The following is a 13,351-nucleotide window of genomic DNA, read 5'->3' as shown; positions in this document are numbered from 1 at the left end:
TCTGCCTTCTTGTCTCAGCTCTCAGGCGGACGCAAGGGTCCTTTTCAGTCTACTCAGTGCCACGTTTTTTGCATTTTTGTGGGTTTTCTTGTTAGCAGTTTCACTGTTTAACATGGCCCCCAGCACAGAGCTGGGAACTGACCATATCCCTGAGTGCAGGAAGGCTGTGATGAGCCTCCCGGAGATAAGCTTCCTCCAGGCATGAGTCATGGTCCTGTTGGCCATGAGTCTAGTGTTAATGAATCAATAATAAATATTTTTTTAATTAAAATTTTTTTTATTGTAGTTGACGTACAATATTATATGTTTCAGGTGTGCAACACACTGATTCACAGTTTTTAAAAGTTATATTCCATTTATAATTATAAAATATTGTCTATATTCCCTGTGCTGTACAATATATCTTTGTGGCTTATTTATTTTATTTAAAAATTTTTTAATAGATCTTTATTGGCGTATAATTGTTTCACAATACTGTGTTAGCTTCTGTTGTACAACAAAGTGAATCAGCTGTGTACATACATATATCCCCATATCCCCTCCCTCTTGAGCCTCCCTCCCACCCTCCCTATCCCACCCCTCTAGGTGGTCACAAAGCACCGAGCTGATCTCCCTGTGCTATGGGGCTGCTTCCCACTAGCTGTCTGTTTTACATTTGGTGGTGTATATATGTCCATGCCACTCTGTCACTTCGCCCCAGCTTCTCCCTCCACCCCCGTGTCCTCAAGTCCATTCTCTATGTCTGTGTCTTTATTCCTGCCCTGCCATTAGGTTTATCAGTACCTTTTTTTTTAGATTCCATATATATGTGTTAGCATACAGTATTTGTTTTTCTCTTTCTGACTTCAGTCTGTATGACAGACTCTAGGTCCGTCCACCTCACTACAAATAATTTCGGGTTTTTTTATGGCTGAATAATATTCCATTGTATATATGTGCCATATCTTCTTTATCCATTCATCTGTTGATGGACATTTAGGTTGGTTCCATGTCCTGCCTATTGTAAATAATGCTGCAGTGAACATTGTGGTACATGTCTTTTTTTGAATTATGGTTTTCTCAGGGTATATGCCCAGTAGTGGGATTGCTGGGTCATATGGTAGTTCTGTTTTTAGTTTCTTAAGGAACTTCCATACTGTTCTCCATAGTGGTTGTATCAATTTACATTCCCACCAACAGTGCAGGAGGGTTCCTTTTTCACCACACCGTTTCCAGCATTTATTGATTCTAGATTTTTTGATAATGGCCATTCTGACCGGCAAGAGGTGATACCTCGTAATTTTGATTTGCATTTCTCTAATAATTAGTGATGTTGAGCATCTTTTTATGTGCCTCTTGACCATCTGTATGTCTTATTTGGTGAAATGTCTGTTTAGGTGTTCTGCCCATTTTTTAATTGGATTGTTTGTTTTTTTTGATATTGAGCTCCATGAGCTGTTTGTATATTTTGGAGATTAATCCTTTGTCCATTGTTTCATTTGCAAATATTTTCTCCCATTCTGAGGGTTGTCTTTTCATCTTGTTTATGGTTTCTTTTGCTGTGCAAAAGCTTTGAAGTTTAATTAGGTCCAATTTGTTTAGTTTTGTTTTTATTTTCATTACTCTAGGAGGTGGGTCATAAAAGATCTTGCTGTGATTTATGTCAAAGAGTGTTCTTCCTGTGTTTTCCTCTGAGAGTTTTATAGTGTCTGGTCTTACGTTTAGGTCTTTAATCCATTTGGAGCTTATTTTTGTGTATGGTGTTAGGGAGTGTTCTAATTTCATTCTTTTACATGTAGCTGTCCAGTTTTCCCAGCACCACTTATTGAAGAACCACCATTGTATGTTCTTGCCTCCTTTGTCATAAATTAGATGACCATATGTGCGTGGGTTTATCTCTGGGCTTTCTATCGTGTACCATCGATCTATGTTTCTGTTTTTGTGCCAGTACCATACTATCTTGATTACTCTAGCTTTGTAGTATAGTTTGAAGTCAGAGCGCCTGATTCCTCCAGCTCTGTTTTTCTTTCTCAAGATTGCTTTGGCTATCCAGGGTCTTTTGTGTTTCCATACGAATTGTAAAATTTTTTTGTTCTAATTCTGTGAAGAATGCCGTTGGTAGTTTGATAGGGATTGCATTGAATCTGTAGATTGCTTTGGGTAGTACAGTCATTTTCACAATATTCATTCTTCCAATCCAAGAACATGGTATATTTCTCCGCCTCTTTGTGTCATCTTTGATTTCTTTCATCATTGTCTTATAGTTTTCTGACAAGTCTTTTGCCTCCTTAGGTTGGTTTATCCCAGGTATTTTATTCTTTCTGTTGTGATGGTAAATGGGATTGTTTCCTTAATTTCTCTTTCTGATTTTTCGTTGTTAGTGTACAGGATTGCTAGAGATTTCTGTGCATTAATTTTGTATCCTGCAACCTTACCAAATTCATTGATTAGTTCTAGTAGTTTTCTGGTGGCATCTAGGATTTTCTATGTATAGTATCATGTCATCTGCAAACAGTGACAGTTTTACTTCTTCTTTTCCAATTTGTATGCCTTTTATTTCTTTTTCTTCTCTGATTGCCGTGGCTAGGACTTCCAAAACTATGTTGAAGAGGAGTGGCAAGAGTGGACATCCTTGTCTCGTTCCTGATCTTAGAGGAAATGCTTTCAGTTTTTCACCATTGATTATGATGCTTTCTGTGGGTCTGTCATATATGGCCTTTATTATGTTGAGGTAGGTTCCCTTTATGCCCATTTTCTGGAGAGTTTTTATTATAAATCGGTGTTGAATTTTGTCAAAAGCTTTTTCTGCATCTGTTGAGATGATCATGTGGTTTTTATTCTTCAATTTGTTAATATAGTGTATCACATTGATTGATTTGCATATATTGAAGAATCCTCACATCCCTGGGATAAACCCCACTTGATCATGGTGTATGATCCTTTTAATGTGTTGTTGGACTCTGTTTGCTAGTATTTTGTTCAGGATTTTTGCATCTATGTTCATCAGTGATAGTGGTCTATAATTTTCTTTTTTTGTGATACCTTTTTCTGGTTTTGGTATCAGGGTGGTGGCTTTGTAGAATGAATTTAGGAGTGTTCCTCCCTCTGCAGTTTTTGGAAGAGTTTGAGAATAATCTGTTAGCTCTTCTCTAAATGTTTGATAGAATTCGCCTGTGAGGCCATCTGGTCCTGGACTTTTGTTTATTGGAAGATTTTTAATTACAGATTCAATTTCATTACTTGTCATAGGTCTGTTTATATTTTCTAATTCTTCCTGATTCAGTCTTGGAAAATTGCACCTTTCCAAGAATTTGTCCATTTATTCATGGTTGTCCATTTTATTGGTATATAGTTGTTCGTAGTAGTCTCTCATAATCCTTTGTATTTCTGCCGTGTCAGTTGTGATTTCTCCTTTTTCATTTCTAATTTTATTGATTTGCATCCTCTCCCTTTTTTTCCTGATGAGTCTGGCTAAGGGTTTATCAATTTTGTTTATCTTCTCAAAGAACCAGATTTTCGTTTTATTGAACTTTGCTATTGTTTTCTTCATTTTTGTTTCATCTATTTCTACTCTGATCTTTATGATTTCTTTCCTTCTACTGACTTTGGGTTTTCTTTGTTCTTCTTTCTCTAGTTGCTTTAGGTGTAGGGTTAGATGGTTTATTTGAGATTTTTCTTGTTTTTTGAGGTGAGACTGAATTGCTATAAACTTCCCTCTTAGAACTGCTTTTGCTACATCCCATAGGTTTTGGGTCATCGTGTTTTTGTTGTCATTTGTCTCTATGTATTTTTTAATTTCTTCTTTGATTTCTTCAGTGATCTCTTGGTTATTTAGTAGTGCACTGTTTAGCCTCCATGTATTTGTGTTTTTTTACAGTTTTTTCCCCCTGTAATTGATTTCCAGTCTCATCACGTGATCAGAAAAGATGCTTGATACGATTTCAGTTTTCTTAAATTTTCCAAGGCTTGATTTGTGACCCAAGATGTGATCTATCCTGGAGAATGTTCTGTGTGCACTTGGGAAGAAAGTGTATTCTGCCACTTTCATGTGGAATGTTCTATAAATGTCAATTAAATGTATCTGACCTATTGTGTCATTTAAAGCTTGTGTTTCCTTATTTATTTTGTGTTTGGATAATCTGTCCATTGGTGTAAGTGGGGCGTTAAAGTCCCCTACTATTATTGTCAGGGTTGTTAGCATTTGCCTTATTTATTGAGGTGTTCCTATTTTGGGTGCATAAACATTTATAATTGTTATAGCTTCTTCTTGGATTGATCCCTTGATCATTATGTAGTGTCCTTCCTTATCTCTTCTAACAGTCTTTATTTTAAAGTCTATTTTATCTGATACAAGTATTGCTACTCCAGCTTTCTTTAGATTTCCATTTGCATGGAATATCTTTTCCCATCCCTTCACTTTCAGTGTGTATGTGTCCCTAGGTCTGAAGTGGGTCTCTTGTAGACAGCATATATATGGGTCCTGTTTTTGTATCCATTCAGCTAGTCTGTGTCTTTTGGTTGGGGCATTTAATCCGTTTACATTCAAGGTTATTATCAATATGTATGTTTCTATTACCGTTTTCTTAATTGTTTTGGGTTTGTTTTTGTGGGTCTGCTTCTTCTCTTGTGTTTCCTGCCTAGAGAAGTTTCCTTAGCATTTGTTGTAAAGCTCGCTTGGTGGTGCTGAATTCTCTTAGCTTTTGCTTGTCTGAAAGCTTTTGATTTCTCTGTTGAATCTGAATGAGATCCTTGCTGGGTAGAGTAATCTTGGTTATAGGTTTTTCTCTTTCATCACTGTAAGTATATCCTGCCACTCCCATCTGGCATGCAGAGTTTCTGCTGAAAAATCAGCTGATAACCTTATGGGGATTCCTTTGTATGTTATTTTTTGGTTTACCCTTGCTGCCTTTAATATTTTTTCTTTGAATTTAATTTTTGTTAGTTTGATTAATATGTGTCTTTGTGTGTTTCTCCTAGGGTTTATACTGTATGGGACTCTCTGTGCTTCCTGGACTTGGGTGACTAATTCCTTTCCCATGTTAGGGAAGTTTTCTACTGTAATCTCTTCAGATATTTTCCCAGACCCTTTGTTTTAATCTTCTTCTTCTGGGACCCCTATAATTCGAATGTTGGTGCGTTTATTGTTGTCCCAGAGGTCTCTGAGATTGTCCTCAATTCTTTTCATTCTTTTTTCTTTATTCTGCTCCTTGGCAGTTACTTCCACCATTTTGTCTTCCAGCTCACTTATTCGTTTTTCTGCCTCTGTTATTCTGTTATTGATTCCTTCTAGTGTATGTTTCATTTCAGTTATTGTGTTGTTCATCTCTGTTTGTTCTTTAGTTCTTCTAGATCTTTGTTAAACATTTCTTGTATTTTCTCAGTCTGTGCCTCCATTCTGTTTCCGAGATTCAGGATCATCTTTACTGTCTGAATTCTTTTTCAGCTGGATTGCCTGTTTCCTCTTCAATTATTTGGTCTTGTAGGTTTTTACCTTGCTCCTTCATCTCTGACATATTTTTTTTGCCATCTCATTTTTTTTTTTTTTGATGAGTGGGATTGTGTTCCTTTTTTACTTGTTGTTTGGCCTGAGACTTCAAAAACTGGAGTTTGTAGGCTGTTGTATAGAGCTGGGTCTTGGTGCCGACATGAGGACCTTCAGGAGACCTCATTCTGGTGAATATTCCCTGGGGTCTGGGGTTCTCTGTTAGTCCAAGTGGTTCAGACTTGGAGCTCCCACCACAGGAGCTTCGGCCCAACCCCTGGCTCATGAAGCAAGATCCTGTAAGCCGTGTGGGGTGGCAAAAAAAAAAAAAAAAAAAAAAAAAGAACAATAACAAAGTAAAAAATAAAATTAGACTAGGAAACTAACAGGTATGTTAGAAAGAATATAAAAATAAAAATATGGATGAAACAACAACCAGAAGGTAAAACAGAACCACAATAGTAAAAAAGAGGAGGAGAAAGAAAAAGAAAAAGGTGGAAAAGGCCTTGGCTGTGGAGGGTGGGGCCTAAGCAGGGGTGGGGTTTGGGTGGTGGGCAGGGCCTATGCTTAGGACCCACAGGGCTGGAAAAGGCCCTGGGGGTGTAGGGGGTGGGGCTTAGGCTCAACAGAACAGAAGGGGCCCAGGTGTGCCTCCTGCCTCTGGTCTCAGAGGGTGGGGGGCCCCACCTGGGAGCCCAGCAGGGCTCAAGTGGGTGGGGCAAACGCCCTCTGCTGCTCTCCTCCAGTCCCCAAGGACCTCTTCCGCCTGCCTCTCCTGTTCTCCCCTGGCCTCCTTCCTACACCCCCAGGACCAATGGGGCCTGGAGGGGGCCTCTGAGGGCTTAGGACCCGGCCTCAGAGCAAGGCAGACTTCCCTGGCCGATTGGGCAGGGGAAACGCTTGGTACATCCCACCCCCATCCGAGCCCCTGAGGGTCCCTTCAGGCGTGGGAACCCCTCCCCCCTCTCAGCCACCCCTCAGGGGCGTTGGTCTTGTCTGGCCTCCACTTCCCCCCCTCAGTCCCCTCACGTCTTACCGGTTCGCTTGAGCATTCCTCCCATCTCTTGGGGTGTTGAGGTCCCCCACCAGCGTCCAGCAGGTTCCCTAGTTGTGGGGAGACGCAAACTCTGCGTCTTCCCACACCGCCATCTTGACTCCACCAGCCCCTTATTTTATACATAGTAACTTGTACCTCTTAGTAGCTTGTAACCCTATCTTGCCCCTCCCTGCTTCCCTCTCCCACTTGGTCACCACTAGTTTGTTCTCTATATCTGTGGGTCTGTTTCTTTTTTGTCATATTCACTAGTTTGTTTTATTTTTTAGATTCCACATATAAGTGATATCATGCAGTACTTGTCTTTCTCTGACTTATTTCAACAATACATATTTTCAAAGATGTCTTTAAACAGAGGCACATAGAAAATGAGGTTATGTATTGACTGATGGATAAAAATATTGTGACCAGAGGCTCATAGGAGCCTAGCTAGCCCTGTACCTCCCCCAGGAGCAGTGGTTTAAAAATCGCTAATTCAGTATTCACAGCAACTTTCCAGAACATAACTATTGCACATAGTGAGAACACACTGTATGCTCTAGAATTCAGGGGTTGCAAACTATAGCCCATATGCCGGCCACCTGTTTTTGTAAATAAAGTTTTATTTAAACACAAGATCTACCCATCTGTTTACATATTGTCTGTGGCTGCTTTGGCACTGTAGCGGCGGAGCTGGGTAGTTGTGACAGACTGTATGGTCCCCAAAGTGTGTCATATTTAACAGCTGGTCCTTCTTAGAAAAGCCCCTGCTAGATGCCTGGCTTCCAAGGCCTGCTCTGCAGTGGATGGGCTGTGACACGGTAGCCAGGCTAACAAATCTTGCCCTGTGTCCGTTTCCTTAGATGTAAAGTAGAACTATTATCATCATGCACCTCGAAGGGTCCTTGTGAGAAACAGATGGGGTGAAAATGCTTGAAAAGTGCTTATTTGGACAGTGCCTGGCACAGAAAGAAAGCACAGTGGCTTTGTGCTCTTATTTTTATTATGTGGGTCACAGCCATCCTGCGGGAAGTGCGAGGGGATGGTTGGCGTACAGGCCCTCCGGATTCCCACAGAGTCATAGCAAACAGGATCTAATTCGTCTCTGGCTCTGGGGGCAGGAGAGGGGTGGGGGCCCGGGCCGGCGGCCATGGTCTTCACGAGGCTGCAGGAAGCCACTGTTTGTTGTTCCACCAGCTCCGGAGAGCAAGACCTCCTTCATCCTGTCTTTCCTTCCAGGTGACTAACCGCGGCGAGGCCCACCTCGAGCTGAACGCTTTCCGCAGGAAGCACGACTGTGCCCTAGTCATCTCCGGAGACTCCCTGGAGGTGGGCACGGGTAACCCCGCCAGCAGGCTCCTCCCGGGAGCTGCCGTGTGGGAGGGGCCTTGGCCGACGCACCACCTCTCCCTGACCCCGCCAGGTTTGCCTCAAGTACTACGAGTACGAGTTCATGGAGCTGGCCTGCCAGTGCCCGGCCGTGGTCTGCTGCCGCTGCGCGCCCACCCAGAAGGCCCAGATCGTACGCCTGCTCCAGGAGCGCACGGGGAAGCTCACGTGTGCAGTAGGTAGGGGCTGCCGCGCCTGCGCAGACGACCTTCCCCAGGCGCGCTTGGGTCCTGGTGTTCAGGTTCCCAGGCCACTTTATTCGGGCCGTGACATTGACACCCCCTCCCCCTTTGGCCCTATTTTTGTTATTATTATTATTTTTTAAAGTATTTTGCTTTGAGAAAGAGTCGAGAAGCAAGCTGAGGGCTTTCCTCCTTAGCTTGCGCTTCCTTTGCCGGTGACATGGGACACAGCAGTGCCTGGGGGCTAAGACCACACTGCGGAGAGGAATCTGGGTCCAAACTGCTGGTTTTTCCTAGCTGAGGGTCCCGGAGGGCTTCCTTCCCCCAGCTGAGCCTGTCTGCTCATTGGTGGAAGGGGAGAGTAACAGTGGTTCTCTCAAATGGTGCTTAGGAGGGTTCAGAGGGGCAGTAGCATTTAAGAAGTGCTCGCTGCACTCGCAGTCAGCGTTCCCTACGTGCAACGTCGGTGATTGCTGACAATGGCGAGACACCCACACCTTGGAGGCAGGGCGTGCGGTGTTGTAAGTGCCCACGTGGCATGGACACGGTTCCCTTGCTCAGTGACTCAATGGCCAGGACCCTCAGCCAGTCACCTGGTTCCTCTGACTCTCAGCTCCTCTGCCTGTAAAATAAGAACGTGTTACTGCAGGTTGCTGGAGCGATTAAGCGGAGCAGAGCAGAAAAGACACTTAGCATGCAGTGAGAGGCAGCACGTGTATGATTATTTGAAGTAGCAGCGAAAAGCAAGGTTATTTTTCTTGCCTCTCCCTAATCTCCTGGCTCTTCTCTCTGGTCTGGGTGACCCGCAGGTGATGGAGGCAATGACGTCAGTATGATCCAAGAATCTGACTGCGGTGTGGGTGTCGAGGGAAAGGTGAGCCCGTGGGGTGGGGGGCGTGTGTGCTGATTTCTGCCGAGTGGTTGTCGTTAGGATGTGAAGTGGTTGTGTCGTTAGCTGGGAGTTGCTCCACCAGCTGGAGTTTCATTTTCCCTCCAAGACACAGCTTTAATGCTTCTGGAAATTCTAGATTACAATTACAGAGCATAAGGAATCATGTACCATAATTACCTGGTATTACAATCTGCAAGTCACAGATCCCTATCACTGTTACCTTACAGACAAATGCTGAGTCTTTGCTTGCCAAAACCTAATTTTTCAAAGTGTTTTGCTACATTCTTAGGGTGCAGCGAATGTACTTCAAACGCTTTCCTGGGAGTGTTGTCAGTAAAAGCATTAGTTATCACACTGTGGGGTGATCTCTTGGGGATTATGGAAGAATGTGGCGTGGTTTGCCCCTCATTAAATTTATTTATTTTTAAAATTTATTTATTTTTGGCTGTGTTGGTTCTTCCTCGCTGCACGCGGGCCCTCTCCAGCTGTGGCGAGCGGGGGCTACTCTTCGTTGCGGTGCACTGGCTTCCCACCACGGTAGCCTTTCCTGTTGCGGAGCACGGGCTCTAGGCACGCGGGCCTCAGTAGCCGTAGCATGCGGGCTCAGCAGTTGTGGCTTGCGGACTGTAGTGCACAGGCTCAGTAGCTGCGGCACACGGGCTTTGTTGCTCCGTGGCATGTGGGATCCTCCCAGACCAGGGATCAAATCCACGTCCCCTGCATTGGCAGGCGGACTCCCAACCACTGTGCCACCAGGGAAGTCCTGCCCCTCATTAAAAGGCTAAGTTTGTGTGTTACAGTATAGTAGTTTTCCTCTTTCCTTCCCTGTCAACTGTGTGCCAGCCGTGTATAGTTTACCCTGCCCTCTCTCGTTTGTGATCTTGCGGTGACTGTAGGCAAGGAGACTGGTCACCACGTTTGTTAGCACAGTGTGTAAAGTAAGAGTACAGAGGCCGAGAGTGAGGGCAGGAGATGCTCCCTTATGTGTTTCCTTCCATACATTCCTGCATTTGGAATTTCCAAAAATGTTTTTTCTTTTCCACCTTTTTTTTTTTTTTTTTCCTGGTTTTCTGGTTCTCATCCAGTTGACAGTTACTTGAAATTGCAGAGTTAAGTGATCCTTGAAGGAGTTGTTATGTCTGAAATCTGTATGGATTCCTTTAATGCAGGTTTTAAGAAGCACACTTGAGTTTAGTAGATGGAATTCTTTACACGATGCTGATAGTACTAAAACATTTTCCCTTCTGTTCAGAATTATATTCTGATTCCTTTGGTTTTTGGAGTCTAAAAGTAAAAAGTGCTCACTGTAAAAAAAAAAAAAACCCGAAACAATTTAGAAATGGATAAAGTGTATCCTTTCTTTTAGATGGCGGTATAGAACTAGTAACATTGGTTATTCTTCCAGAATTTTTGTCTATTTCTATACTAATAGTTATGGGTATATATATAATATTATATATACACACACAAATACATACATATGCATACACACATCTTACACATGTATATACAGTATTTCCACATAGAATGTAAAATTTAAAACGTTATACTATGCTTTTTTTAAACGCAGCTTGCCTAAATCTGTTACATCTTAGATTTCTTTATACATCAAAACATGTAGATCCACCATTTTGTACGTTGCCTGGACCTTTTTCATTTTGAAAAATGTAACTCCTTCAGAAAAGTTGAAATAGAACAGTGAGCACCTGTCCGCTCTTCGCTGTAATTTCCCAGTTGTAAACAGTTGCAGGATTCTCCCTCTGCTCTTCCTTCCCCTCTCTCCCGCTTTCTCAGAATCAGCTGAAAGTAAGTTGCGGATACGTTACCCCTAAATACTTCAGCTTGGATCTCTTAAGAACGGGTATATTCTTCTACCTAAGCAAAATAACAGCATCACCCCAAGTGTAACATGGATATGATAATGTTATGTAATATTCACGGTCTCATTTCCCTAGTTGTCCTCAAGGTGTTCAAAAAGATGTCTCCATGAAGCAGTGAAGGGTCGCGCACTGCATTTATTCCCGTGTCTTCATGTCTCTTCACTCTTCTTTAATGGAGAACACTTCTCTCCAGCTCTTTTGTGGGGGGAGGCGGTGTGTCTCACGACTTTGATGTTTTGGAAGCATTTGGGGCGGCTGTGGAACCTCCCACGATGTCTGTGGGTCGGATGGATCTGATTCAGGTTCTGCGTTTTTGGTGTGAGGAGCACATAAGGGGAGTCGGTGCCTTCCTGTTGCGTCACACCAGGAGGCTGTGATGTCCATCTGTCCCATTAGTGGCATCCGTCATGTGCCTTTTAAAATTAGAGAATCCCATAATATGGCTGCACTAGAGATTATTTCCAGTTCTACGAACATGCAGAGCTGTATGTTCGGGAATGTTCAGTTTAGTATTGTTGGTAGCATGAGCTGTGCCCCCTCCCCCGTATGTTTAACTCTGAACTGAGCTGAGTGCTAAATGCCTATCTGAGAATGATTCTTTGCTTCTGATACACATTATGGGTTGGGCCTAACCCCCAGGGCTTAATACTAGATCTGTTTGACCTCCCAATTATGAGTATCTGCGCTTATGAATGTTTTTTATTTCAATAAATTCCTCTTTTAAAATCAAATTTAGACTCAGACCACCAACCGTGTATAGCTGGAAACCAAAGAACCTCTATATTGAAGTTCTTCAAAAATCTCCTTACAGTTTCTTGCTTTTTCAATTCCAAAAAAAAAAAAAGTGCCTTGACCTCTCGTGCTCCTGACGGTGCCCAATTTTGTCGGATTTTAGGAAGGAAAACAGGCTTCGCTGGCTGCGGACTTCTCCATCACTCAGTTCAAGCACCTTGGCCGGTTGCTCATGGTGCACGGCCGGAATAGCTACAAGCGCTCGGCCGCCCTCAGCCAGTTTGTGATCCACAGGAGCCTCTGCATCAGCACCATGCAGGTGGGTGGGCAGGTGCGCACGGCTGTGTGGTCGCCATGGACCTGAGAATCAGTCTCCACTTTGGAGCTGTTTCAATGCCCCTCCCCCAACCCAACCCCCTGCCCCCCCCCCCCCCCCCCCCGCCACCACATTCTGGGCGGTAGAGCTTGGAGTGGCCGCTCCGAAGCCTTCCTGTGTTGGGGGCGAAGGCTGTGCTTGCTGTGCGGAGCCGATGTGAGCCTTGCCAGGGCTTGGCACGAAGTGGGCGGTAGTGTAAGTGACCCGGGTGCTCATATTGGGGTGAGTCGTCATCCTCAGTTTGCCAGAGGCAAAGATGCAGAGTTGAATGCCGAGTGAATACTCCGGCCCTAAGTTTTCCACATGCAGAAGCAAGGACCTACAGAGAGCAGCCCCAAAAGAAGAATGACTTGCTTTTCTTGAGTGCTTCCTGTACCCTGGGCGTCAGGCTAAGTGTTCACAATGCCGGCTCACCTGTAGTCCTCACTGTAACCTGTGCCCATTCTGCAGATGGGGAGGCTGAGGCCCAGTGTGGGCAAGAAATCGGTGCAGTGTCTCTCAGGGATTTAGTCTACCCAGGCAGGGGATTCCGGTACCTGTGCTCTTAATGCAGGTGTGCCCCTCTGCCCTCCATCCACAGGGCCAGCTGCTGCTTCCACATGCAGGGGGGCGCTTAGCGAGGGCGGCGCAGCCCAGGGCATCTCGCTTCTGCCTCCGGTGCAGCCTGGCTGGGAATCCAGCGTAGTTATCCCAATCGTCAGTCCTCTCAGGGAGTTACATCTTGCTTTTTCACAAAAGGATTCTAGAATGTGTAAGGTATTTTCCCATCTTCTCTCTCCCCAGCTCCTTCAAAGTCTGTCATCAGGCTGTGGCAATGAAGTTGTATTAGGAAGGAGGCCAAAGGGAGGGAAAGGAAGCATTTTGGGTGTTGAAAAACTATTGGCTGACCTTCCTCCTTGGGCGTTTAGGTGAAAAATACCCCCAGTTAAGTGGTGAGAACCATAGGCCCGGGACATCTTGGAACCCATATTATCAGGTGTCTCTGAGACCTTGAACAAGTTACGTTACCACTCTGGGCTTCAGTCTTTCCACCTGTAAAGTGGGCATCAGACTTCTCTATCACTCCATCCAAGCATCTTGGCCCTTGCCCCTCAGACAGGGCTACTTTGAAAAGCAGAGAGTTTTATAAGGCATCAAGTGCAGAAGGCGCCCTTACCATTATTAATAAAAACAAAACAGCCTAATGCATAAACCTAAGGTGATGTTTTAATTTGTGGGAAAGGTGTTTAATCATACATGAAAGACACCCTGCCTTAAAGGGCCGAGTGGTGCTGCCTGGTGTACCTGAGAATTCACCCTCCCCTGGCTCGTCCACGCCTTTGGTGGGGTGGGGTGGGGTTATGTTTTCAGGATCGATTGCATTTATGAGTGAAGGAGCCTTACAGTGGTTTTCATCAACACAGTCT

The 13,351-nt window shown here is 44.1% G+C and overlaps 1 protein-coding gene across 13 annotated transcripts in view; it reads left to right on the top strand.

Moving 5' to 3' along the window:
* Positions 1–13,351, top strand: part of ATP9A (ATPase phospholipid transporting 9A (putative)) — a 136,865-nt gene that overhangs the window by 108,861 nt on the left and 14,653 nt on the right. For all 13 annotated transcript variants that reach the window (XR_004522009.2, XR_002178091.3, XR_012326398.1 and 10 more), the window contains 4 exons: positions 7,734–7,823; positions 7,918–8,062; positions 8,875–8,939; positions 11,733–11,888. Coding sequence is in view for 7 of the 13 variants with exons in the window: in XM_073793106.1 (XP_073649207.1) it covers positions 7,734–7,823; positions 7,918–8,062; positions 8,875–8,939; positions 11,733–11,888 (456 nt within the window). In the remaining 6 variants the exon portion in view is untranslated. The remainder of the gene's footprint in view (positions 1–7,733; positions 7,824–7,917; positions 8,063–8,874; positions 8,940–11,732; positions 11,889–13,351) is intronic.

The sequence above is a fragment of the Tursiops truncatus genome, chromosome 15 (genome assembly GCF_011762595.2).
Source record: "Tursiops truncatus isolate mTurTru1 chromosome 15, mTurTru1.mat.Y, whole genome shotgun sequence".
NCBI classification, from domain to species: Eukaryota; Metazoa; Chordata; class Mammalia; order Artiodactyla; family Delphinidae; genus Tursiops; species Tursiops truncatus.
Note: the sequence above shows the minus strand (reverse complement) of the source record. Positions and strands in the feature narration are given on the sequence as shown.